Raw genomic sequence first — 19003 nt, 5'->3', positions numbered from 1 at the left:
TTTGTGTAGAAAGGAGACTATTTTATATCCAAGTAAAGACTGTTCCTGCTGTGTTTTTCTTCCTCTCTGTGCCTTGTGTTTGTGCATACTACCTGTGAGCAGGTGTGTTTGCCAGTGCAAAAATGGTATTGCCATTGGTTTGGTCACCAAACCAAATGGTTTGCCAGTGCAAAAACTTGCCTCAGCTGGACAGTGGAAAGAGGGACTAATGGAGCAGGCAGTGGTTGCAGCCATAGTTTTCTGCAGTAGCCACCAAAGAACAACATCTTATCAAATGCATACTTCTATGAATCGTTAGCCAGGAAGGTGTGTTGCTAATCAAACTTGGCTCATTTGGTAACTTCAAGGGAGGTACACAGCTGGCTACTTTGGGACTGTGGCCCCAGCCAGAGAAGAATACGCCACAGAATAACACCCTGCAATTGTACTCAGCTGTCCCCAGGCTGTAACACCTCTCTCGAACGGGGATCATGGTGAACAGCAGGCTAAATATGAGTCATCAATGAAAGCTAACCATACTGAGCTGTAGTAACATAGCCAGTAGATCAAGGGAAGTGGTTATTCCCGATTACTTGGCTCTCATGAGACCAGAGTTCCGGGCTCCACAGTACAAGAAAGATAATAATAAACTTGAGTGAGTCCAACAGACAGCCACCCTATGAGGAGTGGCTGAACGATCTTGGCTTGCTTGATCTGGAGAAGAGAAGGCTTATGGGGCACCTAGTAGCATCCTTCTAACACCTCTGAGAAGGTTACCAACAACACAGAGCAAGACTCTTCACTGAGGTACCTGGAAGAAGAAATAGAAGTTGTGATCATGAATGGCCTTTGGAAATCCCAGGTCCCAGAGACAAGGGGAAAGTCTGGAGCAAGGAAGACATGCCTTTGGTGGAAGAGGATCAGGTCAGGGAATACTTAAGCAAGCTGGACATATGTAAGTCCATGGGACCTGATGTGATGTACCCACGAATGCTGAGGAAGCTGGCTGGGATGTCACTGCGAGGCCACTCTCAATAATTTTTGATCGATCAATTGGAAGAGGTGCCTGAGGACTGGAGGAAAGCAAGTGTCACTCCTGTCTTTAGAAATGGCGGCAAGGAGGACCCAGGGAACTAAAGGCTGCTCAGCCTCACCTCAATCCCTGGAAAGATGATGGAACAGCTAATCCTGGAAACAATTTCCAAGCACATGAAGGACAAGTAGTTGGTCAGTCAGCATGGATTCACCAAGGGGAAGTCATTCTTAACCAACCTGATAACCTTCTGTGATAAAATGACTGGCTTGGTAGATGAGGGGAGAGCAGTGAATACTGTCTGCCTTGACTTCAGTAAGGACTTTGGCACTGTCTCCTCATAAAGAAGCCAATGAAATACAGGCTAGATAAGCAAACACTGAGGTGGATTGAAAACTGGCTGAATAGGCTGGCCTCAAGGGTAGTGATCAGTCGTATGAAGCCTAGTTGGAGGCCAGTAACTAGCGGTGTACCCCAGGTGGTAATACTGGGTCCAGTCCTGCTCAACATCATCATGAATGATCAGGATAGTGGGGCAGAATATACCCTCAGCAAGTACTCTGATGATACAAAACTAGGAGGAGTGGCTGAAACACCAGAGGGTTGTGCTGCTGTTCAGAGGGACCTCAACAGGCTGGAGAAATGGGCTGGCAGGAACCTCATAAAATTCAAGAAGGGCTAAAATTAAAGAGCAAAGTCCTGCACCTGGGGAGGAATAACCCAATGCACCAGTTCATGGTGGGAGCTGACCGGCTGGAAAGCAGCTTGGCAGAAAAGGGCCTTGGCGGGGGGTCCCTGGTGAACACCAAGTTGAACATGAGCCAGCAATGTGCCTTTGTAGCTAAAAAGGCTAATGGTATCCTGGGCTGTGTCAGGTCAAGGGAGTTGCTCCTTCCTTCATAAAATTCAAGAAGGGCTAAAATTAAAGAGCAAAGTCCTGCACCTGGGGAGGAATAACCCAATGCACCAGTTCATGGTGGGAGCTGACCGGCTGGAAAGCAGCTTGGCAGAAAAGGGCCTTGGCGGGGGGTCCCTGGTGAACACCAAGTTGAACATGAGCCAGCAATGTGCCTTTGTAGCTAAAAAGGCTAATGGTATCCTGGGCTGTGTCAGGTCAAGGGAGTTGATCCTTCCTTTCTACTCAGCACTGGTGAGGCCCCACCTGGAGTCCTGTGTCCAGTTCTGGGCTCCCCAGTACAGGAGAGAGATGAAGCTACTGGAGAGAGTCCATCGAACGACCACAAAGATGTTTAACTGACTGGAGCATCTCTCATATAAGGACAGGCTGAGAGAGCTGGGAATGTTTACCCTGGAGAAGAGAAAGCACAGAGGGATCTCATCAATGTGAGAGCAGTGGAGTTGTACCAGATGCCCTCCAGAGGTCCCTTCCAACATCAACCGTTCTGTGATTCTGTAATCGAAATAGAAGATTCTGGCAAGATATAAGACGCGGGGGAATTACCCCAAAGACTGTCAAGCATTGCAACAGGTTGCCTGGAGAGGTTGTGGGATCTGTGTCTCTGGAGATTTTCAAGACTGAGCTAGGTAAAGCCCTGAGCCTGTTGTCTGAATTTCATGTTGACCATGCTTTGAGTAGGAGATTGAGGTCTCTTCCAACCTGAATTATTTTAAATCTAAGTCAAAGTCTGGTGGTAAATAAGTGTAGGTGAGAAGACTGGGTTGGTAGCCATAATTGTTCATACATGTGTTATTGAGTAATAATTATGGTTCTAATTATAACTGTGCATATTGACTTTCTGCAATGTTCTCTGTGGTGCTGGGAAATCCCTTGCGATGGATTCTGACACTATTGAGATGGCACGAGCAACCCAGTAAATGAGAGGAATGGTGTCCTGGGTATGTTGGGCAGGAGAGAGGACTATGGGGGTTTGTTTATGTTGGAGTGCTGAAGGACATGAGGTGGGATGGTGTGACTCACTGCCATTCTGACCACTGATGAATACAAACCAGTTACCTATGAGTATTGTGAAGGCTGAACTATCTCAGTGTGATATTCCTTCCTTCCCATTCGTGTTGACAAAATGAGATACTTATACTGCCTCATGGCAAATGCTACAGGTTAGATTGTGTGGGCACTAGGGAATCTGTTCCCAAAGGTGCCAAGATGAGCTAACATGAATCACATACACTTAGCCTTTAAGACTTAGGCAAACACAGAACCAACTCATGGACTCAAAGAAGTAATGTCATGTTTGAATTTGTTTGATGAGCCATCTTATCTCTGGGAAAAGAACGAGAGGAAAACATAATTTCCAGCTTCTTGTAGTTTTGTTAGAACTTGCAAAATTTGAAGGTAATGTCTTACTAGAAAATAGTTGAAAGTGCAGAGAGCAGAAAGCATGGGTTTGTTTATTTTAATTTTATTTACAACACCTGCTGGGGGTGAGGGGGCAGGGACAAGTTTCCCCAGATATTTCCAAAGTTCTATTATCTTTTCTTTGTCTTGTATGTATAATAGCAGGAAGACTTTAGTAAACTTAGATAATTAGTAAGTAAAATTTGTGAGGAAACTTTAAAGGGGAAAAAATGTAAACATAGATGATAGTATCTTGTGTAAGTAGTATTATAGGGAGTAATGCAAGTTTTCCCTGTTACTAAGAAAGAATAGGTTGCATAGTAAGAAAACAGCTTGGCTAAACCATGCATTATTTGTGGACCACAGATATAAGGAAGCATTTAAGAATTAGAAATAGGTCAGGTCACTAGGAATGAGAATATATGTTTATTATGAGCCTATTGACACAAAATCAGAAATGCCAAGATACAAAATGGGATGCAGGAGGAGGACCAAGGAAAATGTTTGTCTGCTGCTCAACAGAAAGGAAGAACTGTCAGGAGGTGATCCTGAGAAGGCTGGCACTGGTTAATGTTTGGGCGGGGCTTTTGGTACTCCTTGCTGGCATGTGTGTTGTGGGGACTTAATCGGTTTTCACTACAAATACCATTGCAGACAGGTCATAGTTATAACTAACCACAATTAATGCTGGTAGCAGAAAGATTCAGCTTCAAATCGTGGAGGAACAGGTAAAATAATTGAGTACTACTTAGGTAAGGTAGAGAACTTTTCAGATCAGCTGATTCAGATTAACTTAAATTGTATTCTGCTTAAAGATCTGCCTGCCATTCTCATTTATATTTGAGAACTCATAAAGAGCAAGTGAGATAGTGGAAAAAGAACTGTGAGGAAGAGGAACACAAATAGTCAAGGCAGTGTAATCCTCTTAATTTCTGTGTCTGGAAAAATACTGGAACGAATAATTTATAACCAGTTAAAAGAAAAATGAGGAGATGAGTAACAGCTAGTGTATGCTGTTCAAGAACAAATCAAGTCAGACAAGTTTAATTTCCTTACAAAATGAAGTACTGGCCTTCTGAGCAGAGGAGTAGTCTCTGTTGTATATTTGGGTTTTAATAAGGCTGTTTCACATGGCCCACAGTGAGCAAGGCAGGTCTAGATGAAAATAAATATATAGTAGGTGCAGTTTCATTCAAAAATCTTGGCCTCTGTAGAGTAACTGTTAAAGGTTTACTATCAAATAGAAGGATGCATGGAGCGGACTCAAGGGAATTTGTGCTGGGTCTGGTATTAGTATTGTCATGGGTGTTGGCATAAGGGGGAATAAGGATTCAAATGCAAAATGTTATTGACAGAATAGAGAATAATAATCTGGAAAAAAGACTATTCTGTTTAATATGGACGATATAGTATGCTTATACAGGAATAATTAAATATACAAATAAAGGCTAGGAAACACATGGCTAGATGACAGGTTTGAAAGATAAACTACCATGCTGACTTCAAAAATGAGCGTAAGTCAGCAATATCACTATGCCACTAAAAAACAAATACCATCTCCAGATTATAAATGAGAATATGTCCTAAAAAGTACCTGAAGTAATCTTATCATGCAACTCAATAGCGAGGTAAGACCTTGTAAGAAATGTGTGCCAATCAGAAAAATTCCAGAAAAGAAAATTATTAGGGATCTATAAAATTTTACCTATGAGGAAAAAAAAATTGAATTCTTATCCTTAAGTTTAAGAAGAGAAGGCTGAATGATGTAGTAGAGAAATGATAAAAGTTTTCAAGTTTGTGAAAGGCTAGAACAGAAAATGAAAAGTTTAAATTGTAATAGAGAAAATACAATTTAGCAGGAAGAAACATTCCACAGGTGAGGTTAGTGAAGTACTGAAGTAGACTGAGTAGGAATATTATTGAGACTTAGAGGCTTTTAAGGTTATATTAAGATAAGTATTTGTCAGCAGTGATACAGGTATAGTTAATTGTGCCTTGGAGCAGGCATTAATTCAAGTATTTTGTAGCTGAATGACTTACAAAATAGATCATGACTTACAAAATAGATCGTGGTTGATCATTTCAATAATGTATGGAGATATTTTTAGAAGAGAAGTCGTTAACCTGTAAATGCAATCATGTTACAGTGTTTCTGTTGTTCCTAGCATGAATGCACATGAATCATGGATTAGGGACCACAGCTTTCATGTTCTTTTCCTTCCCAGGTGTTTGCATCCCCTAATGGCTTTCATTTTGTGATGTTACCAAGTCAAGCACTCTTAGTACCCTTTCATATGGTTAGTTTTCTGTTCCTTTAATCACTGTAGTAGCTGTGCTACTACTAATTCAGCTTTTCTGAGAGCTAAAGAGAGAATTCAGACCAATCTCTCAGCCTGACAAAATGGAATTCATTTTTCCCCATTTCTGCTGGAAACGTGTGACCTGACACATCCTAGTGATTCGAGGATTTCTGTTTTCACGTGATGATTCAAAATCACTATGCAATGTGTTAGTATACACTAGATGCTTTTCTTCCACTATTATATGCTGAAAACAGATTTTGTTGTTGTTCCAAAATCATGTAGTGTACTGCTGGGTATTGTCTCATTTCTGTTACTGAAGACTTCAAGGTAATTCAGTTCCTCTGTGGGTTGTGCCAAATCTCTTCTGTATTGACAGTTTTTCCCAGCTCCTGCACCTTCTTTTGGAGCTACTCATGAAAACTTTAATTCATTCTGAGAGGGCTTACATGATGAAAATATACTTGAAAGAAAAGCCTTAGGACTGTAGGCAAAAGAATTAAGAGGGGAGGCAGTAGTCAAGGGCAGAGCATCCAATGATTGATCCTGGCAAGCTGTGATATTTCTGTGAACGGAAGCCTAAGTGTCATAGACATTTTTTGTGTTTTTTATTATTAAACTATGGGGCGGAGTTAGTAAAATGTTATTATTCTTCTATTGTAAAACAGGAGTGACTAGCTACAATGCTATTAGCACAGTGCCATTCACCTTCCATTCAAAAATGCAAAGAGATTAATCCATTGAGTGAGCAGCCCTAGATGCTGTTACACCTCTGAGATGTGCTTTCAAAGCTGAGTTTGTTAGGGGACATTGCCACAGGTGAGGTATTGTCCTGAATTAGAGGATATCTTTCATGAGCAGATGAAAAGCAAAAAGAAAGGATGATCCTGTGACTAAGATGAGCTGTTAGGAGCATAGAACTGTTTAAGATCAAGGGACCATCTAGGCCGTGATCTATCTCCAGAAGTGCTCGTAAACTGATGCCCAAGGGACAGTAAAGGAAAGGAATGGAAGAAAAAGGAAGACAGTAGTAGGAAAAGCATGTGTGAAACTTCTCAACACATGCATCACCTAGCCACCAGTTATTTTCAAGTCAGGGGGTTTTCCTGATCCTGATGTGTTTTGTCTTTTTAGTAAACCTCAACAGATTTAGTCTGTTTGTTTCCTACGTACTTATTCAGTCTCCCCTTGAACTCAAGAGAATGTTTTACACCTACAGAATCTTTTGGCAGAGTTTCCAGGTCTTCTACCCAGTTTCTGGAGTCACTTAATGGGACATATCTTCCAAATCACGATAAAACCATTTTATAAGTTAATTGGTAAACATTTCTGATGGCTGCTACAGGAGTCACATATAACTTGGAAAACCTTAAGGAGATCAGCATTTTTGGAAGAGTCCACAGCCTCACTGAGTTGTTTTGTTTTAAACCCGTGGGGCCACTAGAATTACAGAAGTGAGGTACTTGGCCTTCATACTTAGGTTTTGGAAGTGCTGAGCACCTGTAAGTCCAAATGAAGGGAAGTCACGGCAGGTTTAGTGTCCTTACATCTCTTAAATTAGTCTACAAAAAGTATAGTTCATCTTGGATTCCAGAGTGTGATTGTAAGGTTGGCATTAAGAGAGAACTTCTTTTTTGCTCTGTAGCTAGAGCACCTTTGAAAATAGATCACTACTATGCAGTAAAAATGGAAACCATGCAACTTCTAGGCTTGCTATTCATAGTAATGCTGTACCTTAATCTCCTTTTGCCCCAATTTCCACACCAATAAAATTGTGATAATAAGACTCGCTTAGCCTATACTTAAAGAAAAGGTTTGTCAAGGTATGTGCTGGCAGCTTTGGAAAAGTGCAACCTGTTTTTTTACATTTCCTAGGTTTCAAACATTCCCTGCTGTTGGTTTAGTTTGGGGGGAGATGGAGGTGGTTCTGGTTTTGGTTTTGTCTTGTTTTTTTTTAATTTTTATTTCTTCTGAAAGAACTACCATGTTTTACTGAGGCTTTATCTTCCTGGAGTTTTTTAATGCCAAAGTTAGGTGTCGGACTCTGAGGATGGGAATATTTTAACAGTACTTATGGAAGACTAATATATGATTTGTGCTTTCTGTGAAAGGGAGACATTGTACCACGATTTATCTAATACTTATAAATTTTAGTTGTAGAAGCAGAGAAAAGAAAGAAAGATGAAGCTATCAAAGACCTGGAAACATTTTGGAAATACCTGGAGCCAGTTCTGAACAGTGGAAAGTACGGATCAAGTCTCTTTGATGTTGCCACACTTCATCACCTAGTTAAGGAGAGTGCCTTTCCCCCTGATTGGTCTGACAGAGAAATGCTGGTCAGTAGATTCTGCTTTCACAATGCATGGCATGCTTTGGGGTTTGTAACATTTAAGACCAATTTAGAAATGACAGGAATTTTAACTTAGTCTTCTATGAAACAGAACCAGAGTAGTTAGTGTATTTGTAATCTTGAAAAAAAAATATTTGCTATGTATCCAACAAGTTTTTCAGCATGTATTCACAAGGAGTCTTTTGAATAAAAATACCTGACTTGGAGTTTCTTAATATTGTAGGCCACAGCAGCAGAGTTTTAAAAGAGTTTGAGATATTAAATTCATTCACCATCTTTACATAGACCCAGTTTGGATCTCATTAGAGAGTCAGATGTCAGTATGAAATAATACAAAAATTATATTTTTGTCCTCATAACAGCAGGTCTACTTAGTCTCAGAACCATCACATGAGAACAAATTAAAATAAATGCAAGAATGCTTTTTGATATACAGTATTGTTTTAGCATATCCAGTACCGCTTCTTTTTGTCCAACCCAAAACATGGCTCTGGCTTATTACTCATTATAGCCTGCTGAGTCAGGACTATTACTGGGCACTGGAAGAGAAAGTGAACCATTAGAAATTTTTTCCAACTTAGGTTCTCAAGTCTAGTGAGGTAAAAGGGTCCAGTATTTTTCAATCCACAATGACAGCAGTAAAAAATATAAACTGCTAAAGCAGAATAAAGCAACATGCCATAATTTAACCTACTGTATTTGTGGTCTATATTATTAGGGTTAAAGGACAGACTACACCCTCGTAACACTTATTTATAGTACATTAAATCCTGCATATAAACAATCTGGTAAGCTGGGAAGTACCCTTGATCCTGAAGGGATCGGAACAGAGTTTGGCTAAATCCACAGTGGTTTCCAAGGCATTCACTAAAAGTGCCTCAATTGTGGAAGCGTGTAGGCTTGCTACTTACAATGTTACTTATTGTTATACTCTTGATCTAATCTTAAAATATGAAGCCTATTTTGGGAAAGAAGTTTTTTTAATTTTGTCTATCTTCCCCATAATGACATCTTATAGGAGACTGTTGCTACTCGTGAATATCCTGCGAGCAGCTATACTGTAGCTGAAATAAAAGAAAAATGATCTGTCACTGAAATTGTTCCAGCAGATTGTAGTTGTAATTTCACATTCTTCTGTATCTCAAATTTAGCAGAGCTCTAAAGAAGTAGGAACATTTGTAAGTTTTTAAAGAAACAGATGGGAAGAATTAAGTTGTGAAATCGTAGGTGGATAGAGATACTCTAGTGGACTTCCTGGGGAGTGTCCCAGTCCTATTTTGCTGCATCTCTGAAGTCCAAGATATACAGAAGGAAAACTCTTGTGACAGATTGTTACACATTGATAGAAAAATGATCAAGTATTATATACAGCAAGCACTTTCAGATTTCAATATTTAGAAAGGAAAATATTTTCAAAAATTCTTTCCTTTGTTAACTCACTAGTGGTTAGACTCAGAGAACTTTTGACAAGCATCTGTGTCTGTCCTGAGAAGAGGAGAGAGCAAGTAAATTGAATGATAAAACTGTAATTATACATATAATATGGCTATACATATAATGTGGCTAAACTTTGCATATGTCCCATTGAGTAGAGCCAGGTTGTGTTACTTGTAACTTTGTAAAAATTCTTGTTTAGTTTAAAAGATTGTGCATTCAAAACATTGCAGAACTTAACTGAAATTTTCATGTGCTCTAGTGATCTCTTGTAAGTAATATAATGAATGGAAGGTTTTTGTACTAACCCGTTTTTCAGAAGAGTATTGAATTGGAAAAACAAAGGTGCAAGAATATTAACTCTGAAAATTCTGTTTTCACAAATAGAGCTTCTCTCCCAAATATCTCCTCTAGCATTTGAATGTTATGAAAACTGAGACAAGTATTCCATAACTGATCAGTGATATGGGGCGCTTGTTTTGAAGTGCCGTAAAGAGGGTCTGAGTTGAAGAAAGCAGATACTTAATACTTCTTAAGGGTCAGTTAATATATTTAGTGCCTAATGACAGTTGTGCTTCTTCACCATGTTTCATTTTTGGAAACATAAAATTGAGACATCCAATGTTGATAGCCACCTCTTAGAGGCAAATTTCTTAATACAAGAGACTTCCCCTACTTTCATAAAACTGAAATAATCACTCAGAAAAGGGCTGTTGACATGAATTGTCTAAAAATTATAATAATCTTTTTCACAATGTCTAGGATGTACAGGGGAAGAATACATCCATTAAAGCCAGTGAAACTTGAGTGTGGCATGTGGTCTTAGATAGGGTTTTGGTATTTGTACAACAACATTTCATATTTAAAACAGTGGTTGGTATTATTCTTTTTATTCCTCTCAAGCCTCGGTGAAAACCACAGTACACCACCTCTTTTCCCTGCCAGACTTTTGCAGATAGAGCACTCTCCCTTTGGGTATTCGGCTGGTATGCTGACATTCCTTTGCTTGCACAGCTATGGAATTCAGAGTTCAGTACTTGAGGCTTTCTTTGTTTTAAAAGGGCAACAGAAAGAAAGAAAATAATATGTGATGCCATTGATTAGTTGGTTGTTTTTTATTATTATTTTTTATCTTTCTGGGACAGGAGAATAGTTGACCTTGCAAATATGCTGCAGGTTGATCACGAGTAGAAACATGTACATATGATATAAAACAATTATTTTGTTACCTCTCCTTTTCTTCCCATCCAAAAAAATAACCTAAATTCCAGTTGCAAGAGAGCAGAGCTTGAACGGTTACTGTTAAGACACTTGTCTAACTTTAGACTTTGTAAGAACTAAAGCTGTTGGGCAATACTCAGTCCATACTGTGGTGTGGTAGTGTTTAGGCAAATAAAGATGAGGAGGCCTTGTTTTCTTAGAATAACTCTATAAAACATTTTGAATTAGTGGAGAAAAAATCCCCTGGAAGATTTTTAAACTGTTGTAGATCTGCTGGTTAGAGAGCTAATGACTCATGTGGCTAAGTTGCATGACACTTTTGTATGCAAACTTCATTCTCTGTATCTGATTTTCTGTCATAGCTTGCATTTGGCACTGCGCTGTTTGAAAGCATTGCTTGTTTAATGTATGACTGCCTGGACTGGCGAAGACAGCATTGTAACTACTTGGAAAACACCAAGTTTATTAATGTGCCTGCATTATCAGAGAGCAAATCGACACAACCACCTGTAACTGAGGCAAGGATCCTTTATGTTTTACCAAGCTTCTTGTAGGCAATAACTAGCTTTAGGCTAGAGTTGCTTGTCTTTAATTCTGCAATCAAAAATTCACCTTGGACCATCACTCCATGTGTAGTTTTTTGTGAATGATATTGGGATTTTTGTCTTCAGCATTTAAAACCTAAAAAATGGAAGAAAAAATAGCAGAGCATTGGGAAACAAAAAAAGGAAAATTTGAAGGATCATACAGGTGCTAGCATAAAGTACTACAGGTGTAAAAATTACTTAAATAGCTTCAGATGACACCTTCTTGTGTCTGAAAAAATCACTATGCCTGCAAGGCGCTACTATGTCTTGTTGCAGATCTGTGAACTATCCAAAAAAGATTATTACTTCTATCCAAGATCAGTTTTTTTATTTTGTTCATGGTAGACAAAAGCTTAAGTGGGCAGAAGAAAGTGGCTTATAGGACATAAACTAGTGGCAGGGAAAAAATGGGCTTGCTCCATTTGTAGCAGTACTACTGAATGCTCATTTAAAGCATTCATAAAATTACATTCTTACTATCTTGTTCCACTCAGTTAGGTGGGATTTGCCTCCCCTAATACCAGCCATTTAAAAGTTTAGCATCTAGTCTAGGGTAAGTAACCAAGGCTAAATGAAATGAATTTCTCCTACCTATTTGTGCAATTCTCATTTGTTCCAGTGTTTCTGAGGTTTTTTATCTTTATTTTTGTTCCTTTAGGTACAACCAGCATCACAGATGACGCCATCAAAGAAAAAAGGGCAAGCAGAAGAAATTCTGCCAAGAGTAATTTTGTCACAGGGTATGTCTAAAGGATTAAAGCACTGGTCTATAGCTCTTCACTCTGTCATACCGTTCATTCATCTGACAGCACAAATCCTTGAAATTATTTGCACAGTAAGCTGAAAATGTGATTTGACGTTGTGAGAGTAGTTTCTTGGTGAATACATTGTGAAAGTCTCTGGAAACTGACGTGGTGATAACTAAGTTCTTTAGAAAATCACTTTTTCTATCTGTTCCTAGTCACAGTCAGATTTAAGAGCTCTACAGTAATGGACTTTGTTAGTCTTTTTTAAGAAAAATTGTCTGAAAGTTGAACTAGCTGCTGATATAAATGGGCATTTCTGAAGAAATCAATCTTAATGTTTTATCTCTTATTACAACAGAGCAAGAAGCTTCTATTTTGGCTGCTTCCGTGGACATGAGGTATTACAATGACTTGCTGAGTCAGATTCCTGAGGAATACTTTTCTGTACCCTTAATGCTGAACTGCATGTTGGAACAGGTGGGAATATTCTCTTTATAATTCCTGTGGCTAATTCGGCTTAGACCTGGTATAATGAATTGATCAAAGATCAATAAATCCATCTGTTTCAGCCTAAAATAAGACTGTGCATGGAGGCACTGACTAAGGAGGTTCAATACAAAGGAGTCACAACTCAAAAGTGACTTCTTTGGTTTTCTTTCATGTTGTGCACTTACCTTGTATATGGAGTGTTATTCCAAAAGTTTTTTTTCAAGACTACAGATGCAATATAATCAAATGAGGAAAAAGGTGTAATTTCTTAAGTCAATAACAAGTTTTCATGTCCTGCAACAATGTTATTGATACTAACGAACTTCTACTGTTTTACTCAGTATAAAGGTCTTAGGGCAAGCCTAACATAGAAGTGGTGTATATCAATACTAGTGCTAGACAGATTTGACTTTTGTTGAGTTCAGGCACAATCTATGAGTTAGCAAAGTCCCACAGTATGATTTGGAAATCTTCCTTCTTTTAGAAATAGAATTTCAGCGCAATCTTATTTTTTTACTTTTTGCAATTTAGTCTGAAAACAGACTCAGGCAAAAATACTCAAAATAAGGTCCAACACTTGATACACAATCAGTTTTTAATTATCTGTGTTCATTAACAATTCTTAACATTTCAAGTTGGAAATATTTTTCTTCTCATCCTTCCAAAAGTGAATAATAGGAGAAAACATTTAATTCCATTTTTCATAATCTTTTTTTTTGGGCAGGAACTAAGATGGAGAATTGCATTTTTACTACTTGTAGAAAAAAAAATGATGGTTTTCTTTCCTGACAAAATTTTTGGATGTGTGTTTAGCTTATAGCAGGACCTGCTTGGTAGTTTTGAAGAAGTTAAGCAGCAGTCATACTGTAATGAAAGCTAACGTATATCATGTTTGCCAGGTTATTGCAAGTGAAGAAGACCTTACACCACCTAGTCTAGTGGTGCCAGAGCCCCGAGCAGATGGGCTACATCATACCATTGCAGATCATATAGCCTCTGTCATTCCTTCTCTTTCACTTTCTGAGAGTGAAAAAAAGGTTTGTGTTGTCTTTTGTTCATTTCCTAAAATGACAAATAAATCTGATTGTTGGGGTTTAATACATCTTTCTTGTTTTAACAGAATCTATATGACTACTTTTCTCCTAAATACAGTGAAAAAAAGACTGTCACCCCCAAGTACCCTCTCTTATTTAACTACCATGATACCCTGGCTCAGCGGTTGCACCTGCTGAAGGTATAGTGCTGCCTATCATATATAAACAGTTCTTAAGTCCACAGGCAGTGAATACTCAATGCACTAGAAAGGATGGAGTGGTGTTTTTACAAAGCAGAACAGTATAGCTTTTTTTTTCTGCTGAGATAGACACACTAACACATGTGTTTAGTCTGCTTAAGAAGCAGTGAGTTACTGCTACTAACAGAGAACACGTCACAAACATAGAGCATTATATTGATTTCAGTGATCTGTTTGCATTATTAATAAGAATGTTTAGCCTTTGGCATAGATGAGAGATATTACAGAACTCTGTTGATTTACTGTAACACTGAAACACTGATGAAACTGCAGAAAATTAATTATTAACTTGATATCAATGATTTAGCATGTAGACTAGATTAAATACTAAGATGTAGAGAATTATAAGAAAAGATACAGAGTTTGTTAGTGAACACAAGAAGTGTGCTCAGGTTGGCTAAATAGTTGGAGCATAGTGTATACCCAAGACATTGCCAAATTCTAACAAAGGCAGAAAAGTCCAGAGATTGCAAGGTTTGGCATTATTTCAAAGTAACAGTTCCCAGACTTTCTGAACCAAAAAACCACTATGAATTCCTCTAATTTTTCCAAAGCCAGGGTGTAGTTTTACCATTAAACTTCGAAAATACTCTGAAGGCAATACAAGTGATAATACAGTTCTAGATTTCACAGCTAAGGTGTATCTGCCTGGCTTCATGAATTACAAATTGTCTGTGGAATACTTTGACAACCATTGATTAAAACAATATTCAGAAACAAATCGAGCTTGACACATTGGAGGTCCTCAAGCAGAAGGCAGGACAGTAATCACAGAGAGAGATGCTCTTAGCAGACATATGCTTGATGTATATGATGTACTTGCTGCAGAGGAGGTTCAGGATATAGCACAACATTTGAGGAGTGGATAGAGGAAAAAGATTTGGAAGATACGGTCCAAGAAAAAGGTACTGTAAGAGTGTAATACTAAAAAGAGCGAAGGTGAAAGATACCAGTAAGTCTCAAAAGATAAAACCTTAAATATATGGGGATGCTGCAGTCACAGACTAATTAATGAGTTTACAGAGTTCATTACTATGAGAAGTAGCACAGACCAGCTGAAAGATATGTGGAAGGTACCTGCTGCCTGTCTGAATAGATTGGTACATATTTCTGTATTCCTGAATTTTTGAGTCTAGCTAGCACAGGCAAATATCTTCTAACAAGTGTCTGTTATTATGCCATTAGTTATTCTCTTACGTATCTCATTTTTTCTGCCTAAAATATCTGACACCATGGTTCAATAACACACTGTGAGCACATGCTCAAATTTGATTTTTTGTCCAACTGACTTAAGCACATGCTTATGTCTTTTGCTGTAAAAAGGCTTCTTTATTCAAACATGATTTTTAGAAATCTACTGGTGTGAAGGTTTACTTTAACTGTGATACTTTGGTTTTTGTTCCAGGTCCAGGAGAACTTAAATCTAGAAAAGATTGAACGTGAAATGATGGATAAACTGCCTCTTACAGAACTTATCCATTTCACCCTTCCTTCAACTGAAAACAACACTAAACGCTTGGCCAGAGTTCACGAGCTCATGCATTATTGTACCAGTGGTAAACTGATTTTCTTTTTCATTGATATAACTTGCATTTTTTTCTTCTGGTTGATGATCCTGTTAAATAGCAGGAATTTTGGGACAAGCTTTTTTCCGCTGCCTAAAACCTTTGCAGAATTTCCCATTTTCACATTCTTGCTTATACCTTAGCCTATTATACAAGTCAGGGCTAACTTTAAACCTCAGTTTCATGGTTAATGGGCAAAGCTATATGAGTATTAAATATTGCGTGACTAAGAGCTGGAAGTATGTTAGAACTCGTTTATTTATTTATATTCATTTTATATATTTATACTCATAAAAACACTTACTAAATCTGAGAAAAAAAATAAATAGGTGTACAAATTGCTATTTTGATCCTAGGACGTAGAATGCATTTTGGGAGACGCTGACATAAGCTGTATGTTTATTTACCAACGCCCTTTTGGAGGAGCACATGTATCTTAGGTAGCAGATTTTTATTGGACAATAAATGGCTTTCAGAATGTATTCTGTGTAAGCTGTTGGTGTTAATAATGAAACGGCTTCTATAATAGTCCCTTTATCAAACCAAGAATACATTCACTTCTTCAACCGTAATCATTTCTGCAGTTACCTTTTCTTGGAGTGTGCATGCCACCATGACGTACACTGTGAAACAATCCCAAAGACTGCATAAATACCCTTAGGTAGTTTCGAAAGTTTACGCTAGACTACTAAGAAATATAAACATCCAAATCCCTTTGGTTACATTTATGCCATCATGTAAGGCACAGGATTTGAAGGTACTTTCCCAGCTATTCAGTCCTGAAATCCCTTGTGTTGGATTAATTTACACTCACTGCATTGTTTCCAGTTGTTCGTATGTTCATTTTGGACATTGAGCTATTAAGGTATTCTGTATTGCTGTAGCATTCCAGCTGATGGGTATCAAATTTGATGGTCTTCACTGGACCATACTATACTGCTAAACTCTCCCAACTGTTAACTTAGCTAGCAATGTCTTCACTTTTATCAGGAAGGTGATTGATTTGAACAGGAGATGAAATATCCAACGTTTTCAAGATGTGTGACATGCTTGGGTGTTTAACTACCGTAAAGAGAAAACATTTCAAACTGAAGATACTCTTTGTATGTTTTGGGCACTGAACTACCTGTCTTAAAATTCAGTCCTTCTTGTGATTATCATTGTTATACGGACACCAATGCATACAACCATAAATAGGATTTATTATTGCCTTTGCACCTTGCATACTTCTGTATAAATTATGTGTACATTTGTCTGAAGAGAAAAAAACATTTGATACTTGGTTTGAGAAGCTACAGGTAATAAAAAAGTTTATGATAATGGAAGCCTTTTCATCAACTGAAAATAACTAGTTGTTAACTGGTTTGATAAAATCTACTCAGTATTTTAAAATCAACATCATTTATATAAAGTTAATGAGCCAAGAGGTATTCAGATGTAGGAAACACTTCATTTAAGATGGGTTAATAGTTAGGCATATCATCTTGCAATTTGGAAGCATTCAACTTCGAATGCAGTGTAAAATGTAGCTCGCATAATTTGATCCAATACCATTACGGAAATTGTTGTTGGCTTTTGCAGAGTTGCCAAGAACAATACACTTACATAGTCTTCTATTTATCTTCTGCTGAGCCATAAGGACATTTTCAGTTAATGATTGTAATTCTTTTCTAGAACTTCTGAGTTGGGCTGAAGTAGAAAGAGCCTTCAAAGTGTTTACTTTTGAAAGCCTGAGGCTGACTGGGCTGAGTGACTCTGGTCTCCTGCAGAGCTCTGGATCTATGCTTGGAGGTGATTCTGAAGTGTCTTATATCCCTTGGGATAATCCAGCCCGGTTTGCAAGACAGCTGAGACAACTATTCCTTACGGAAAAGAAGCTTAGTGGGAAATCTCCAAGAGGCTCTGGTAAAAACCTCTCTGTTTACATTACTCCTGAAGAATTTAAATCCACTGTTTATTTTACCATATCATTTGCTATTTCAGGGCTGTGATTTTTCTTACTTGTACAAATCACTGAATTTCAAGTATTGTATAGTCTGTACATTGAGTTATCTATGTAGGATTACTAGATAAAGACAAAAGCTAGCTACTTTGTATGACATTAGCAGTTTATTTAAGCAACTCTTTAAAATTATATCTGTAGACAAGTATGTACTAGAAAACTAATTTATTGCTTATGACATCAAATATATTTTGGAGACATAAAATACTGAAGACATGCTTAAAAACCTTTCTGAATACAGGCTCTTGTGAGTTATGATGGCAGCCAAGTCTTTACCAACTCAGTAGCAACCACAGAGTGAAATCAAAAGTGATGTATAAGGTTAATTAGATGATTACTAGTGAATGAGTATTAGGAAGTGGAAAGGATATATAACTTATACATTAGGACTCTAGAAGGTGATATAAAAAGTTGAAAATTAAAAAAGGTGTGCTATATGTTGCAATTACACATACATACATACTTTTTCCTGTAAATTTTTTTTCTTACTTCGTTTGCAGTCTGTGGAATTAGTATATCTTTAGCAAGTTATTGTGTGACATTTGAGCCACTAGAACTATCACATTCATATTAGAATGGGAACATTTTAGATAGAAGAATCAGAGGTGGAGATCTCTTGTAGACAATGCAGAGTGAATTTTCTGCAAGTTCTACATCTTCTGCTTCTGCAGATTCTAACATAATGAAAAGTTGTGTTGGAGCAGTGTTGGCCAAGAAGCAACATTAAAAACAAGAGATTATTTTTCTGGGATGTGAGAAAAATAGAAATTAGGTCAGTTTAAGCTGCTATACCTTTGGATTCCTAATGTTGCCCATGCTTTCCTAATACAGATCCCTAGGCAACCAGCTTAAATGGGATCCTTTCCCTAGAAGGTTGGAGCAGACAAAATGAATCCTGCTTATCTGCCTCTCTTCCAAATTTTTTGAACCTTTTTTGGGTGTTAGTTTATTTTACTTTTATGCTAGTCACAATATTAAATACTGCAGTTACAAGTATAGCCTCCAGCATTTCATCGCTTCTTTAACACTATAGCAAATACCAGGAAGAGAAAACTTTTGCTTTCAGATTTCTTAAATCTTCCAAAGGCAGTCAGTAAACAGGTCTAATTTCCTAGAGAAGCAGATCCAGATATATGTCTGGAAGCTGATCTGGTGATGAGCCACTTACAAACAAATACTCTCCAGAGTATTTTCTCCCAGGAAGAGTATTTTTCTTGTACATGTGAATTTTGACCTCTGCCCTAACTCTGGGCATAAATAATTCTATTAAAAGGAAATTAGTTCAAAAAATTAGGAAAGCATAGGAGTTAGTCTCCATGCGATCCTGGTCATATCAGGTACCCATTGTAACAATGATAGTTTATCGGGAATGACTGGTCAGATCCTCGGCAGAAGTAATATTCTGTCAGTAGCTTGTAGAACTCTATAAATCCAATTAATTTCAAGTTTAAAATTTTGCATTTTTCAAAAATATGTGAAAATATCAAAATAATTGATTTTGCCTTCTTTTTTATGTCATCTGTGCAAGGGAATGCTCGTTATTGATTCTCTTGGATAGTAAGCAGAAAAATAGTTCTTCATGTATGAGTCTTCAGGACACTTAGAGTATTTTTAATCTTTTTGACCATGCAAGGCCAGCATAGGACAAATAAGAGGATGATTTAAGTGAGTCTTATAAAGAGTTCT

At 37.7% G+C, this 19003-nt stretch overlaps 1 protein-coding gene across 1 annotated transcript in view; it reads left to right on the top strand.

Annotated features, from left to right (window-relative positions):
* SPAG17 (sperm associated antigen 17) overlaps window positions 1–19003 on the top strand; it is a gene marked incomplete at both ends in the record, with an annotated part of 77314 nt that overhangs the window by 8990 nt on the left and 49321 nt on the right. The window contains 8 exons of the mRNA XM_009585469.1: window positions 7784–7965; window positions 10997–11152; window positions 11880–11961; window positions 12326–12444; window positions 13356–13493; window positions 13577–13690; window positions 15156–15306; window positions 16990–17220. Of these exons, the coding sequence (XP_009583764.1) occupies window positions 7784–7965; window positions 10997–11152; window positions 11880–11961; window positions 12326–12444; window positions 13356–13493; window positions 13577–13690; window positions 15156–15306; window positions 16990–17220 (1173 nt within the window). The remainder of the gene's footprint in view (window positions 1–7783; window positions 7966–10996; window positions 11153–11879; window positions 11962–12325; window positions 12445–13355; window positions 13494–13576; window positions 13691–15155; window positions 15307–16989; window positions 17221–19003) is intronic.

This window comes from Fulmarus glacialis, unplaced genomic scaffold, assembly GCF_000690835.1.
Source record: "Fulmarus glacialis isolate BGI_N327 unplaced genomic scaffold, ASM69083v1 scaffold8829, whole genome shotgun sequence".
NCBI lineage: Eukaryota > Metazoa > Chordata > Aves > Procellariiformes > Procellariidae > Fulmarus > Fulmarus glacialis.
Note: the sequence above shows the minus strand (reverse complement) of the source record. Positions and strands in the feature narration are given on the sequence as shown.